Source organism: Chelmon rostratus, chromosome 19 (assembly GCF_017976325.1).
Source record: "Chelmon rostratus isolate fCheRos1 chromosome 19, fCheRos1.pri, whole genome shotgun sequence".
Classification (NCBI taxonomy): domain Eukaryota; kingdom Metazoa; phylum Chordata; class Actinopteri; order Chaetodontiformes; family Chaetodontidae; genus Chelmon; species Chelmon rostratus.
Genome location: NC_055676.1, coordinates 693,385 through 710,846, shown reverse-complemented (window position 1 = coordinate 710,846; position 17,462 = coordinate 693,385). Strand labels below are relative to the sequence as shown.

Here is a 17,462-nt window from a genome sequence, read left to right as displayed (position 1 = left end):
CAGTCCCCCACAGGCCGGGTACTGGGTTCTTTGTAGCGAGAATTTGTTTGATGGCCCCTCCAGACTCCACTAATGTTGCTCTGCTCCAACCGATTCTGCATCTTCCTTTTATGTACTATACTTGGCTAGGTTTAGGCATTTAAAACTAGTTGGTTAGGTAAAGGAAACAATCATTCACTTTTGGTTTGTCACAGGACACGAACCCTGGTCTCCTGGGTGGAAGTCATGTGTTTGACTCACCCATTTAAGGGCTTTTTGCTCTTATGCTGTACCTGCTTGCTCTGAGCATGTAATATTGCCATAGATAGGTTTACAGTGGAGTTCGTTTGGTGCGCAGACCTGTCAACCTTCCCATTTTTCCTGGGATTCTCACTTATGTTACCCTTTTCTCCCACTGTCCTCCTGTTTAAATACTGAATTATTGAACATATATGTTACACCTCTTTAATGGCTGGAACTGCTTCTCTTAGGTGAGGCGTCAGATGTCAGATGGTTATGACATGATAATGTTATGAGTTATGATGATGATGCTACTTGCAGCTGGTTTTCCAGGTTTGGGTCAGTCAGACTTGGGCAGAAATGAGTCTTTGCAACTCAGTTTTGAAAAGAACTGCTCACAGTAGTAGGTTGTTGCTTTGCATCTCAGTGATGTCACTTCGTTGGCTGTTAACATTAGCTGGTTCCACATTAAACAGTGTAGCAAATATGTTAAATTCCTTGTGTTTACTCTTCATGTTCTGAAACCTCTCATCAAATGAGTATTGCACACATAGCAGGCTTTTGTTCTTGCAGAGTCAGAAAATGCGCAGTGTTACCCCAATACAGCTGCACTTGCTATGGCTTTAATTTTGCTTCAAATGATTTCACATGTGAAAGCAGAGAGCTGGGAGACTGGCTGGGGCTTCAGGTTTAAGTCTGAGAGATACTTGGTAATGTCTACCATTGAGGTCAAAGCACACAGGCACTTGCTATCACAGAGTTTCCATGGCAGGTTTCGCCTTCATCTCCATGAATTATGTGAGACAAACTGTCACTTTGAAACAATTTGCCTTCACAAATTCTCTTTCTTAATCCGGTTTCAGCTTCTTCTCACTCGCCACAAAACTTACCCGCATAACACTGTCTCTGTCATAATGTGGACTTTTGTAACACCCAAACTCCACTGAAGAGTGTTAGCTTCATCCAAGCATATTTGTCCTTGCAGCTCATCCAGTTTTGCATCACTGTGAGTACATCCTTACAAACTAACTTTGACACACTGTCTTGCCTTTAGCAACAACAACAACAGAAACAAAAAATAATATTGTTTGTCTATTTCTCATGCATGAAAGCATGACACTCCGCATCTACTTATGTTTTGTTGACAGGTGTGAAGATGCTTTGACATATCAGCTGCAATGCGTATGTTGCATTCAGGGACTTTCGGAAAAACATGTTTATATCATATCTTATAATATAATATAATGAAACAATATTAATAATAATAAACTTGATTTGTATAGCAAAAATCATACAAAGTGCTTAGCATTAAAGCAAATAACAGCAGACAGGTAACCAATGTCAAGATTTTAAAATTGCCGTAATGTGGGCTGTCTGTCTGGTTTTCTTCAGAATATGTGCTGCTGCATTCTGTACGAGCTGTAAGATAAGAGCATGTGTTTTTAACTTGTCTGTGTGTGCTGGGGATGGAAAAGGTCTGACAATATGCCATAAATGATAGAAGGACTCATCAGTCACATTTTAAATGTGCCGTTCAAAATTTAGGTCAATGATAGTCAATGATAGCACCATGGTTTTTGACCTGGCATTTAGTGCAAGTAGTTCAGTCTGTTCAGTCAATTCCTCTCTCTCTCAGCTTTCGCTCCAATAAACAGGATCTCAGTTTTGTTTTGATTTAGCTTTAGTCATCCACAAGTTAATGTCAGAGATGCATGGCATTAAGTTCTGGATAGAACTGTAATCATTTGAGCTTACAGACATATATGGCTGGGTATTGTCTGAGGAATTATGGAAACTGATGTTATGATTTCTAATAATATTGTGAAGTGGTAACTGAAAATAACTGGGCTTAAGATAGAGCCCTGCAGTGGTCATCCATGGCCACATAGAACTGTCAACCAGTTAGAACCATTTAAACAGAGTCAGAGAGACCAAGCCAGTTTTCAAGTCTGTCTAGCAGAATATTATGACCTACATGAAAGACTGAGATCTACCAGGACCAGCACAGACAGCTTTTTCTTATTATTGTTCATTCTGAGGTCAGTCTCAACTTTGACTAGTGCTGTTACCATACTATGCTGGGCCCTAAAACCAGACTGTAGTCTGACTGAAATCATCAGCAAACATTTTTTTTATGAAAGGCAGTTGGAGATTAGTCTGTAGTTAAAGATGACAGACCAATCTAGATTTTATGAGTAATGTTCGTTCTGATGGCTGATCTTATCACTCATCTCTTAAATAGGCAGAAAGTTCTTTCCCCCTCTTCCGTTGACTAATGGAGTAGGACATTATATTTTTGTGGGCAGGTTCAATAACAGTAGCTGGTGCATCTGTGTTTAGCCAGGTTTCAGTTAAAAATAGAACTGACATTCAAAAATAAGATGATTAATTAAGGAAATTTGATTGATGAGGGACCTCATGTAAAAGTACCATTCACAGATTTGCTGTCATTCTCTGTGGCTGATAGCAGCCATTGCATGCAGGGATGCATAGAAGAATGTTAAAATTTACTCAGCTGTGAATTAGGAATTTAGATATTACAGTAAACTGAGAGTTTGTCCAGTTTGATTTTAGAAAACTGTCTATGAGGTCTTTTAGTTACACGGACTGGACTAGTAGCAAAACAGTAGCTGTATTGCAGGATGAGTTCACAGATCTGAAACTAATTGTTGAGGAACCAATTGACTGGTGCTAGGACCCTGGGGACATAAATAGTGGAGGGACTGGTCCAAAGGAGGAGCCATCAAGGAGATATCTTGACTGTCCAAGCAAGGAGCACACAGGTGGGCAATACAATTGTAGATGTTTGAGGAAAGCAGCTTTGCCCCCAGCCAGTTAGGGTATCTACCATCAATTCGAAATAACTGCCTGCATTCCCAAAAGAGAGATGTAGGAGACACTGTTGGCAGCGTCGACTGATGAGAGCCAGGTGTGCAGACAGAGCAGCCTGCTGACACAACCAACTGTGCGGCCGCAGGAGTGGATGGGGCCGGACACGTAACCGTGCTCACCGATCTCTGTTGTGAGCAGAACATGTGGGATGTCTGTGGGCTCCAGGACGATTCCCCAGCACATCGAACTTGTTACTCAGCTGGATAGATAGATATGGTCGGTGGCTGTGGCTCTGTGGTTACAGAGGGGTCTAGCCAGGGAAGTATAGTGTTGCTGTAGGGAATGTAACAATAATAACTAAGCTGAACTAAGTGCTGAATTTATACGCCCTTTTGTGCTTTGATTTATAGTATAATGGCAGGATGTTAACAACCAGGTATCTGGTTCTGACCACATAATTGTAGTCACTTATTTAATGTCGGACAATGAACAGTGGTAAGAGTGGTGGGAATAGCCCAGGCTGTCACCAGAAAACCTCCCTAATTATCAAATCCGAGTGTTGACAGATATGCATGTGCGTCTCATCCACACACTCAAGGGTACCATGTGTTGTATGAGATGCAAATGGGAATGACAAACGGTCATTGGTGCTCAGGGAATGAGACCAGACTCAAAATTCTGGCTGTCTTCAAAGTGCTCATATTAGAATATGACATGAGAACTCCACAGTCTCTTGTCCATACAGGCTTGATCTGTATTTAGACTCCTGCTGGCTGATGATATTATGTAGTTGTACTCAGTCCTCGTTCTGGGAAGCCACAGCACTGCCTTTTCCATCAAAGCTAAAATGTGGAGTTTGGATTCATTCCAGCACTCTCTCATCTCCATAGTGGCCTTTTCTCATCCATCAAACTCAAAAGTCATACTCAACTTTATTGTCAATTTGTCCATATGTACAGGACATACAGAGAGACCAAAATATTGTTGGTAGTAGCTGTCTCTAAACAGATCCACTGAAATCATAGCCAGACAGATGCAGAACGTCTGCAGTATCTCTGAGAACAGCAGTGACACCACCACATATCCATGAACCAGTTTCCAGTCTGTGTAGAAGCACATGATCCAATTACTCCCTTCTCACTCTGTGGAGCGTGTGAATGTAAGCTGAGAGTTTCGTATTGTAATCACCCTGTTCTCTGTTCTCCTCTCTCCTCCTCTCGCTCCCTTTTTTCGTCGTATTCTTGTTATTATTTACTGCAGGTGTAACAAACTGAAGCTGCTGCACCACACAGTGACTGTCAGGTTACAATGCTGTGTGTTATTTTCTGGAGAGTGTGAGTCAGCAGGTGACTGATTATTATTTTATTTTATTTTTTGTGTGTGTGTGTGAGTGTGTGTGAGTGTGTGTGAGTGTGTGTGTGTGTGTGTGTGTGTGTGTGTGTGTGTGTGTGTGTTTGTGTGTGTGTGTGTGACAGGTGGGTCACAGTAAAACTGGAAAACCATCCTTTGTTTGGCAACACATAGCCCCGTCATCTACTCTGATCTATTTTTTCTCCCTTTGTATTCATTTCAGTTTCTCACAGTTTTTCACTTCACTTTTACTTTATTTTCTCTTTTTGTCAAAGTTCAGGAGGACTGTCTTCTGTCTTCTGTTCTTCCTCATTCATTCTTCCATCTGCGCTGTGGCTTTGTAGCTTTGTTGTTTTCGGAATTTCTATAAACTTGGATAGATTACACAATTGACCAAAAATCTAATTGCTGATTTGTAATAATGCATTTCCCTTTATTAAAAAAGAGAATTGGAATTGGAAACAATTGGAATATTTTTGTAATTAAAGCTCAGAGTGTGCAAAGCAGTAATCGGAGCAGAGGGCGGTTATTTTGAAGAAACTAGAATATAAAACATGTTTTCAGTTATTTCACCTTTTGATGTTAAGCACATAACTAGGGGGGCAGCCGTGGCCTAGAGGTTGGAGAAGCGGCTTGTGAAAATACTTTGAAACTTCATCAGGTAGGGTTCCCTGTATACATGCTTTGCATGTTTATAGTTGTTGTGAATGGTCACACTCAAAGCTGGGCATCATAGAGAGGAGGTGCGATATCATTAAAATCCAGCACACATTTTCAGACAATCTTTCCTGATAGACATTTGCAGTCATGCACTCAGTTGTTCACATCTGCAGAGACATAAATAGTTCTCTAAAGAAAATGGGAGCTAAAGAGAGAAGTTTGACCCTGGTTACTTTCTCACCTCCACACATATGCAGACGACCTGCTAGTTTGTCTTGATTCACACTTCTTTTGAAGAGTCTCATTGCTCATTTATGTTTTAATTTCAGATAATTCAATCAATTTGAAAAAAAAAAGAAATCAGCAGACTGCTTTTAAATTGATACAAAAACTGAATTTAGAAATAAATGTACAGCCCAGTTTCACATATTCTTCCATACAGGACACTAACAAAAGCTAATGCTAATGTCTTATTGATAGCTAACAGCTAAAAGGACCGTCTTTTTTCCCCCTACGCTACTATGCTTCATTTACACTCACTAACAAGTTTTTGTGTACATATACAAGGTCAGGGTAAATAAAATGTATGTGGATTCTTCTCACTGTGTTTTTTTGTTGGTGAAGAATTTAACTGCAACCACTTGCGGGTGATGTGGGATTCATTGATTGTGTGTTGAATATAAAATCCCTACAGGGTCTGCACTGTTTCTATCTTTGCTTCTGTCTCTTTCTCTCAGTTTCTACTGAAGCAACTCAAGCCTTCTTCACATTTCCCTCTGCTGCTACATCTCATCTCTGCAGACAACAGACCTACTGATCTTTTTATCTACCCTCTGTTTTTATCTCCTCGTGTCTGCTGTCTGGCTTTCTTCTCTCTGTGTCTCTGTTTCTGTCACTTTGTTTCCGTTTTTCACAGTCTACTCATGTTTTTCTAATTTTTCAATTCTGCCTTCTTGTTTCTGATCAAGCCTTTATCCATTCTTCTCTATTTTTTCTCAGTTTCTCAGCTTTACTCCCTGTCTCTATCTCCTTCTTGGTCTTTTTTTTTGACCATTTATCTTTTTGAGCCTTTGCCATCTGATTCTAACCCCTTCTGTCTGATCTTTTGTGCCCTCTGTTACTTTATTGATTTATTCTTTTGTCTTTCTTATCTGTTTTTCTTTTTATGTTTACTCTCTTCATTTTTCTTTCTTTATTTCTAATCTCTTATTATCTCTCTTATCTTTGCGTCTCCCAAATTCCAAAACCAAACTTTTTGCATCTCTTTCTGTATTTCTGTCTTCGGTATCTCTCTCTCTCTCTCTCTCTCTCTCTCTCTCTCTCTTTCTTTCTTTCTTTCTCACTCTTTCTCACACACACACACACACCTCCATTAACCTGTAGCTCACTGCACCAAAATCATCAATATTCTCATTTCTCTAAGTATTGATCAGATTTTTACACATGACTGCTATTATCATTATCAATAGCCCAGCCAACAAATACTGCAAGCCTGTAACTACCCATCATTCACAGCACTAGGATTTCAATTTTGGATGGGCCAAAGAAATTATGGCTGGGCCTTTTAATACTGTTTGCCTTCTTTTGACAATTTTCAACTGGCAGTCTCACTAAAACAGAAATAACTGATATCATGTTGTGGAAGGCGACTAGTACGTCTGGTTGATTATGACACGTTTAAAATATTTTTCTAAATTATTTTCCATGCCTTTCCACACTTTACCCAAGACTGTTTGTATTCATTCCAAGTGGCAGACTTGGATATATTGCTAAGATTCTGCTACCCAATATATCATTCTTTTTTTGTCTTTTTTTTTTTTTGCTGTGGATTTTGCAAACCATCTGTGACTTTAGAACATGGAATTTAATTCTATGTAAGAAAATACCATCTTGTTTGGCTAATCTGGTTGGATTATTATTATTATTAAATCAATATCAATGAGAGAGAACGAGAGTGATTGACTACTGTTTGAGTTTTTTGATTGTCTTTAACGAGAAAGTGGCAGAGCACTATCAATTCAAAAGATTGTCTCAACAGAACGATTTATGCTTTCAAGGCAATACAGAGACAATCAAGTCTGGTAGGAAAGCACTACCCTCCGTATTGCCTACATTGTTTTCTAGATAGGAAATACATTTTCAAACAACATTTTCTGGCTGTCAACTGCTGCTGAACAAGCTTGGTGCCTCTTTATTCAAATGGCAATGCATTTCGGCATTGGTGATTCAGTGTGCAATTTGGTCATGCAATTTAAAAATGCATTTTTGGCAGTTCAATATGCAAAGTGGCAATGCCATCCTCAACTGAGTGTTTATTATCTTGATTAAAGAATTTAAATGAAAGCTCAGTCAACGATGTTTCATGCCTCCATACTGTGACATTACATTTGTGTGCTTAAAAGGATTGGGTCAATGTAACATGGCCTGTTGTGATTGGTCCAGACTGACAATAGGTTAAAAAGTGTTGTCTTGTAAAAAAAAAAAAAAAAAAAAAACTCTGTAAAAAGATATATATTTTATATTACACATTCACACAGCTGTCAACTCATAACCGAGGTCAAACAAACAAAACAGGAAAAGGTGTGTTCAAGAATGCTGTTTGACCCGAGTGATTGTACACTGTCTCTTGGCAGCCTTCCTTCATTAATGTTTCTTTTTTTAGTTTCACTTTTAATGATTATGATTAATCATTTCATTATAGCAAACTCACTAGACTTTCTTTCAATATGAGATTGGAAACATGCTCATAGCTGCAGCAAGTAGAGGCTGTTCCAGATTTCAACTTTTCAAATTTCTACACAAAAGCTGCATAAATGTATATTAATACTATAAAATGCAATGTTCAATACACCTCTAGCTTGACTGGATGTGCGTTAATAAAGGGACCCAGAGAGAGATACAAACATGGGATGCACGGACAGACACCCACAAATGCACACTGTATCTTCAAGTGTGTCTGTGTGCGTGTGTGTGTGTGTGCGCGCGCGTGCGTGCGTGCATGTGTGTGTGTGTGCATGTGACCTGAGGCTGTGTAATCAGTCTCTGTGAGTTTGACTCCCTGCAGTTTCATCTGAAGGTCTCAAGGTCACAATATGAACACTGTTTGGTCTGACCACTTTCATAACCACTTTTCTGCTAATCTATGTTTCTAGCAGCTCTTTGCTCTGGCTGACTGCTTCAGTGAATGTAGCAAACTCAGAATCAGAAGCTGCTTCATTGGCCGGGTTTGTGTGTACATACAAGGAATTTGACTCCATTTTAAACACTGCTGTCAATGTACTTGTGTTGGAAAAAAGGACATACAGCTCAGCAAGGACAGAAAAAAGGACTACAATAACTAACAAAAGACTGACAAGAAGTTAAATAGTGCAAAAAATATAAAAATACCAAATATATACAATGAATAATATGGCAATGAACAATATATACAAATACATTTACAATGTACAGGTAGTAATGTTGACAGTGACAATGAGTGATGGATTTACATGTGTACTGTGCATCACTGAATGACAAATAGCCTCAGTGGAATTTTTTACTGTCAGAAGGTTAGTGACGCTGTGTGACTAGCTAACTGTTCATCAGGGTGATGGCTTGTGGGAAGAAAACTGTTGTTGTGTCTGGTTGTTTTGGCATTTAGTGATCTGTAGTGCCTTCCAGAGGAGAGGTGGTCTCCAGGATGTAAGGGGTCTACAGTGATACTTCATGCCTGTTTCTTCAGTCTGGAGGTGTATAAGTCCTGAATGGAAGGCAGGTTGGCACCAAAGATTCTCTCAGCAGTCCTTATAGTCTGTTGCGATCCGTTCTTGTCCTGTTTGGTGGCAGACCCAAACCAGATGATGATGGATGAGCATAGAACAGACTGGATTCTGTAGAACTGGATCAGCAGCTAATGAGGCAGGTTGAACTCACTGAGCTAACACAGGAAGTACATCCTCCGTTGCACGTTGCAGTTTTTCCCAGCCTCACCTGCTGCTTCCTGTCTGCCAAGTTTGTTGTCCACTGACAGGTGGAGGCTGGCATAGTGAGCTGGGTGAGTTTTTTTTTTTTTCTAGGATTTTGATATGATTTTTTATCATATGCCTTGTTCAGTTGGGTATTTAATTAACTGAAATAACCAAAATGACACATTCCAGTCTGCTATGACTTTTTTTTCTTCTAACTGAATGTTTTGTCCATGTGTTTCAGCGGTGGTCAGTGCCATCCCAGTGCCGGCTCTGGACTCTTCTCAGTATACTGGTATCCTGCCTTCACCCTCCTGTGGCTTCACTCACAACAAATTCAGCCTGAGACCGATGCCTTTCTCCAGCCTGACTGTGGACAGAGGATACACACCAGGTACTGCTACAGTACTACAGCTAATAGTTCTCATAATACTATTAACACTACTGTAGAGGCTGTGATACACACTAGGTTTGGGTAATATTACTAAACTTACTGAAAATACCACAACTGCTATTATATAGGTAAATCTTATTCTTACCACTACTCAGCCAGGGCTTCCTGACTCAAGGACCATCAGTTCAGATTATTGAAATAACCATTACTGTATAGAGCGTGTCCTACAATTTATTTGAATTCGGAACAGGCTTCATAAATATAAAGTTAAAATCTGTAAGTAAACTAAAAACAACTGGGATGAGAATGTATTGGACGGCCAGAGCAGTTGCTCCGGGAATCTAATATCGCTGTGGATGGGTGTCTTGTGTGTCTGTATGAAACACATTGGTATTTGATGCCCTGGGAATGAGACCAGGATGGCGGGGCAAGATGGAGGACCCTTCTTGTGTCTATATGTGACATCAAGGACCCATTGTTTAAATTACTAATATCAAAATGAAAAGTTTTGCTGGTACGCCCGGCCTAGGGGTACCTGACCGTAACATGAAGGTGCCATCCTTCACTGGTCTCACACAGTCACACCAAGCGCGTTTTCACCGTATAATTAATATTTTTATTTATAACAATAGTTACTTTTTTTCTGGGACACAGGGGTGAACAAAACAAATCCAAAATAATGTGTAAATTAATTTAGGAGTGAGACCTACGCCAAAAAAACAAACAAAACCATGCTATACTTTTAGGGAGTTTACCACTTTCCTAAGCAAATAAAAAGATCGAAATGAAACACAAATTCTAACCTCCCTGTCTAACAAAAACAGGAGAAAACGGGTTGAACACAAAGTCGTGGCTCACTCCAATTTGCCCAATACACTGGATAACTCAGACAAAGGAAAACGCCAGTTCAATCGGTGTGTGCGCGTTGACTCAGCGAAGAATGGCTCCGCCCATCTGACCCACTCTGCCCCCTGGGTGACGTCCTCCTCCGCTTTATGAAAGATGTTCCTCCCATGTCCGCCAATCCGCTTCGGGGTATGGCGCAGCATCGTTTGCATATCAACTAGGCACTTAAAAGGAAGCACACACAGAGCGAACAGGGAAAACACACAGCTATATAGAACTACTTACAACCACAGTTGTAACACTGGTTAATCGCCTACCATTATCAATGTAAACAAGACCAGACAGTTTGACAGGGCAGCAACAGTAACTAAGGGGTGGGGCTTAGCAAATGGTCAATTATATAGCCAATAGCTCTTATGGCAGTAACTACCATCCATCTGTGGGAAATGGAAACACATATTAACTATTACTACTACTAATACACCATGATTACCATACTTGGGTTTTATTTTACTGTATCACTGTTACAGCTTGTGAGGCATATGCTATGACTACTACAGCTGTTAATAATAGAAATAATCAATCATTCTCATTCCCAAAGCATTAAATATTGCTGCTTTGTCACACCTTTCGGAGTCTCATACAGATGTACAAGGTACCCTGTAATGTTTCTGTGAGATGTGCTGGGTTTTCAACTCCAATGTAACCCCATTTGTCGGAATACTAGACCAGGGGTCGGCAACCTTTACCACTCAAACAGCCATTTGGACCAGTTTCCCACAGTAAAGGAAACACTGGGAGCCACAAAAACATTTTGACATTTGCAAAGAAATAACACTGCATATAGCGTTTGTTTTTTGTTTTGTTTTTTGCCTTTATGCTTTGTACTAAGAAACAATAATGTGTTGCATTTATGAAACAATGGACGACTGCAGAGAAAACCAAATTTCTGCATGCAACAAAAAACGTTTTGAACTCTGAAAAAAAGACTTTAGGTTGAAGATTACTTTTAAGTAAAATGCTTGTCGAGCGTCTATTTGAGTCCTTCTTGTATTAATGAAAAAGCGCTGAACGTCTCAAATTTTCCACCGGCAGCAAGGTAAAAATGCCGTCCACTCTCTGCGTGCCGTCATCCTTTAACTGGTACGTGCAGTCAGCTGTCAACCTGAATAATAAAAGGACTATTTCACTGAACAATGAAAAATATGAATATATGCAAAGTAATAGGCAATTAAAATATTCATCATACTTGGTTAATGTGATATCTGCTCCAGAACCTCAGTGCACACCGTCTGCACATCAGGGCTGTATGCTGTCACCTTCATCTTTACACAGGATCATAAGCTGTCATCTGTGAGGCGTGTGCGATGTTTGTTTAAAGACGAACAAACTAAAATGAAATACCTTTTGATTAAATACTCATTAACTATTTTCAAAAGCCACAGGGAGCCGCATCAGAGCCGTGGGTTCCTCACCCCTGTACTAGACAGAGCAACTACTCCAGCCATCCAACTTCTCATCAAAGCCTTCCCTCCAGAAAGCCTTCCTAACACAAGGCTCTTGTGAAATATTCACAGTCTGGTTACATTTATGAACCACAACTATTTAGTTCAGTTTAGGCACCAAAACTATTTGCTTAGGAAATGGAAGAGATCATTCACTTCTGATTTCTAATGGGACACGAACCCTGGTCTGCTGGGTGAAAGTCTTGTGTTTGTTTAAGCCATGCATCATCCCCATCTTCCTTTGTTTGTGGACTTTTGTGGAGGTAAATGCTTAATGACGTGCTGGGGAGCAGTAATTCAGTAACTGGCTAATTCCTGGTCGGCTTGTATCAGTGATTTAACAACAGCAGAGACACAAGAAGAAGCACCAGAGTCATTGAATTAGCAGACACATTGGGGGTGCTGATCATTGCTGACAGACCACACATTCACAAGAGCTGACAGGAGGGTGGAGTGGAGCAGTTGAACAGTGAGATAGATGTGATGTGAGTGAGAGATACAAAGGCAGTTAATGAGGGAAAAGTCATACAAACAATGATACACTGAGCACCACTGATTGAAAACTGAAAGGTAAGAGGTTGTGTCTTTAAGAAGTCAACCAGATAGCATCTCTGAAACAAACACCTTATCATGGAGCACCAGCATCCATTGACAAGATGAAGTTAGATGTTGTTCTTTGTAGAGCTTTGAATCAGTTCCTTTTGAGCAATTCAGCAACAATGCTTTCAGAATATAATACAACGCCGGGGTGGCCAGAATACCATGCAGAATTCTCCACTAGAAATCTCCAACCCTTTTAGTTGGGGTTTACATAGTGCTCGCCACACATGCTTGACCTGATTTTAAGCCAGAGGCGAGCTCACCAAGTGGTGTCAACCCAACAATTTAGTTTGTCAGAGAGTTCAGTCTGTGTCAGTTCACACAGGTGTTGAGTGGGCAACTGATGTACCTGACAGGTGTAACAATAAATGGTCGGATTTGCAGCATTGATCAGATGAGGTCCACATAGTCCTGCCACAGGTCCCAGCGTGATTATCCCCACCAGGAACAGCAGCTGCTGCACAGAGGGGCCTGCTGTGCGCAGCCATGATCCATGGGAACCTGTGAGATGAGAAAGGACTCCAGGGAGGAAGCCAAGTTTGTAATGTGCATTAATGTGACATGAACGTGTATAGATGCAGAGGGAGAGGAGAGAGGCTCTCAGTGTATCGCAGGAAGTCCCCCAGCAGTCTGAGCATACAACAGTGTAACTAGGGGCTGTCCAAGGCAAGCCTAAGTCAGTCTTATTGCAAATGTTATCAAAATGGTTTTAAGCCTGCTCTTGAATGTAGAGAGGGTGTCTGCACCTCAGATAAAAACTAGAAGATGGTTCCACAGGTGGTTGAACTGGCTGTACTTTAAGGAACTATGAGTAAGACTGAATTCTGAGAGCACAGTTTTCTTGTGGGGTAATAGGGTACTATGAGCTATTTAAAATATGATGGCACCTGACCATTTGGGGCTTTGTAGGTAAGGAGAAGTGTTTTCAATTGTGTTCTGGATAATACTGGGAGCCAGCGCAGAGCGTGATAAATATGGTCTCTTTTCTTTTTTGGAAAGAACTAATCACATTATGGAATGTGAACAAGAAAGAGGTTTTATCATCTTCACAGCCTCTCACTTATATCTGTTTTTCACCCACAGAAATGATTCCGAGGTTGAACTGATCATGAATCAGGAAAATTCTACAATAGCTTGTACACATTGATTGTATGTGTTGAAATTGCTGGAGTTGATTTTTACTGCTGCCTTAATTCGACAGAGAGGACAGCTACTGTCACTGTAACTTCAGCTTCATCAAAAGAGGCAGACTCTGTAGCATCTGGGATTGGTAAAGATTAAATAGGCTCTTTGCTCTAGATGGACTTAGGCCTGCATTTTTTCAACATCTGGCTAGAATGTGTCTTGGATCTGTTTCATAAGCTTCCTTGGTACATGTTACGCTGGGCTTTTTTGATATACAATTGCTATCTGATCCATGCAAGACACATGACGTGACTTAAGTGTAAATAGGGATTTGACTTGTGAGCAGTCATTTCATTCATTTAATTTATTTATGTTGTGCAACACAAGATACAAACAAATCAAGTACCTGCACATGAGAAACAATGCTCCATAGTGCCACTCGTGATCAAAAACTCCACAGAGTGCTTTAAAGAGAAATTTACAAGGACAATAATTTCAGAGCTGCATCAGAAAATGATTTATTGATGATGATGCTACCACCCTCTGTTATTAAAACAAAACCTGATATATCTTCAGTCTTTTGTTAGGGGCCTAAACCCTTCTGCAAACACTGGCAATAAATCACTGTTCCTCTCTACTTGCCTGTGAATATTCTCATTCATCCAGGTCATTGTAAGCTTTAGGGCAGGCATCTCAAACCGGTTCCATAAAGGGCCGTGTGGCTGCAAGTTTTCATTCCAACCCAGGAGGAGCACACCAGGCTGGAATCAATTAATCAGCTGATCTCAGTCTTCAGCTGATAACTAAGTGATCCCTTGATGTTGATTGGTTGGCCTGATGTGCTCCTCCTGGGTTGGAATGAAAACCTGCAGCCACGCGGCCCTTTATGGAACCGGTTTGAGATGCCTGCTTTAGGGCATTCAATCGTTCGCAACTGGACCTCGTCAGTTTGTCTTAGAAGACGTTTCGCCTCTCATCCGAGCAGGCTTCATCAGTTCGTATGCAACCAGACTAGATAGGACAGCTCTAGTCCAATGCAATGGTGTTAGGTTCAAGTATTTATCCCCTGAGTGAGACCAACCCACAAAAACAAGAATGGTATCACTCTATTGTGTCTCTACTTCAAAATCTATATAAATTAGAATACATAAACTTTCATGTTTCTGTGTGTCTAAACACACTAATGCTCAGTCACCAGCAGACTGTTGCTCTGAAAACATCTCTCTAAAAACAACTGAGGTGTTATTTAAGTGTTATTTTTACATTTCCATCACTGCAGGGAAGGAAATGAGGTTTATTGACAATGGTGTGTGATGGCGAGGAGATAGGTGGGCAGTGCTAATGGAAGGAGGCGTGGAAGTAGATCAAACCAGGGCTGATGACAAAAGAGCAGGACACATTCTCCTTCGCTAGTCATTTCTTCTATATTTATTGTGCTTCCTGGTTGTTGGCTGTTCTGGCTGGTGTTCTTTGTATCCTCTTCTTTAGTTTGTCCATTGTCTGGAAAGATAGCAACCAAATATAAAATGCATCCACACTGTTCCCTTCATCATCCAATCACAATGACATCAGTGTGATGTAAGTAGCAGATTAGGGTAGGTGAGATGGGCTCATCAAGTTGCATGCTAAGCAGAAGGATAGTTGGTGAAAGACTGTTGGTCTTGTGATTTTCTTCCACAGCAAAAACAACAATCCTCTCTGGAAAAAGTTTTCTCTGCATTTTAGATGGTTATATGTTGGGGATATTGTAGTATCTCAGCCTGATAATCAGATTGAATTGCTGTTTCATTTCACTTCATTCATTCACTCTGATATTGTGCTCATGTCAGCAAATTTCTTTTGTTTGGCCCTAGCCAGTCATTTCAAAGATTGTACTATAGACAAACCAGAGGATTCACACAAAGACTGGAGAGATCACTGACAGTGAACAGGCTGGAAGAGTGTCTAAATCCAGTAAACTCACAAAGCACAGGCTGACCATGCATGGGCTGAAGTAGGCGACGATAGGCACCTGAGCACAACAAACAAGAGTTAGGAAGGCAGGTAAGCAGACTGGAAAAAGGGTATCAAAAAACACTTACGTGATTCGATTAAAGAAATATGTCAATTTGAAAAGGCACAGAACAGAACGACTAGAAAAGGACCATAAATAGAACAATGTCCTCATCCCTTACATTGCAGGAGTATCTGAAGAAATTTTCAACAAACACCACATCCCTGTGCACTGGCCAAAACATCTAGCCAACATCCTGTTAACTGGAAAGATCATCACTGAACAGAGGAGGTGGTCCACGACACTACTTATCAGCCACTCATGTGACCCTAATGACCTACACTATTGCTGGGCGGGTCAATGATCATGCAAGAGGATAAACGCCTGAGACTTCTCACCAGTCAAGTAAAGAATCCTCTTGGATGAGAGGCAAAACATCTTCTAGAAACACAAGCAAGTCCAGTTGCCTTTGGAAGCACTTAGAAATGGGAATAATATCGTAAGGCAGTTGACAACAAAAAGTTTGTATCCCTCCTCTTACGAAACGTTTTGCTTGTTGCTAAATGTAGCATGTTAATTTTATAAGTGAATGTGACATGATCATGTATGATAAACACAACAAGATTCCATGAGACTTATCTAGTTTCTAGGTTCAGTAGTGCTCATGGTTCTTCACATGAATAGTGCTAGTTTGCTGTTCTGTGTCCCAGCTTGAGCCTCCAACCCAGCATAACTGCCTTGTTCTGTACTCATCTACCAAGGTTAGGTAAGATTCCTTGTCGTGTGAAGTGTCACCCATGTACAAGTAGCCTAGCTCACTTCGACAAGGTCCAAGCATGACATTAACAAGGCAGCACATGGTTCATTAATGATAAATTGATGCTTTCAGATAAAAAAGACAGTGATACAGGTTCAGAATAGCTAAAATAACTATGAATGTCCGTACTAAAATTTTAAAATTATCACATCTCTTGTGAGGCATTAATAAAATGACTGGGTTTGGGGTGGGGGTGATGACAAAGTCTCTTACCTTGAATAAAAATCTGGCGTTAGGATGATTTGCAAAATTTTAAATAGAGAAGAAGGATGCTCTTCCGACCTGGCTATTGACAACAAGCTATTTTTTTTCCATTTCCATTCCTTTTGTATAAAGTCTCCTGGGACCAAAGATCTCTAGTAGCCATAGGCATTATACACCCCTTTCCTTTGAAAGCCAAGTGGGAAATAGTGTGAAGTTGTTATAAACCCACAAAGTCACACAGGGAGGAGGTCTGGGGTGGTGGATGCGTCAACATGCTGGAATTTGACACATAAGACTACTGTTTGCTTATCATTCCTACCAACATTCAACTTCAGTTTGTTTTAACCGTGACCACGTCTCTCTGTAACCTCAACCAAGTTAGTAGTATAACCACGGATACAAGGGTTTTAACTGTAACTCTGATATTTCCTTAATCCCAACTGAACCAAACCTTAACCATAGATGTGCAATATCACAACATGACTTTATTTCCCAACACTGATATGGAATGGTTTATGTTGTAGCACCGTAAAATAATGTCCTACCGATAGGGCAGATTAAAAAATGCTAATATGTATTGTTCCGGAAGGCAGTTGCCCCTAAATTCCACTTGGTGAATTCAGTCTGTGACACATCTGACAGAATTGTTCACTGTCATTCCGGACAATGTGTGAATTTCCACTGGGCATGTTCCATTTGTGTTTTAGATGTGTCCCAGGAGCGGCTATCTGCTCTACTCTGCAGAAAATATGCATTGATTCTATTTTGCAGAGAGCAGATTGACCCAGTCAGGAAGTCAACAATCAACAATAATCACAATTAAAACAGACAAGACAAGAAACCATTTAACTACAAGCCAACTTACTCGTGGTAGGAGCACAAATATAAAGGAAAAATGACAAAATCAGCAAATCTGAGCAAGTCAACAAAATCAGGCAGGCAAAGCGTTCCTCCTTTGAAACGGGTTTGGAGA

The 17,462-nt window shown here is 40.4% G+C and overlaps 1 protein-coding gene across 1 annotated transcript in view; it reads left to right on the top strand.

Annotated features, from left to right (window-relative positions):
- The window catches only part of dcc (DCC netrin 1 receptor), a 245,886-nt gene that overhangs the window by 216,477 nt on the left and 11,947 nt on the right, over positions 1–17,462 (top strand). The window contains exon 26 of the mRNA XM_041960176.1: positions 9,250–9,399. Within this exon, the coding sequence (XP_041816110.1) occupies positions 9,250–9,399 (150 nt within the window). The remainder of the gene's footprint in view (positions 1–9,249; positions 9,400–17,462) is intronic.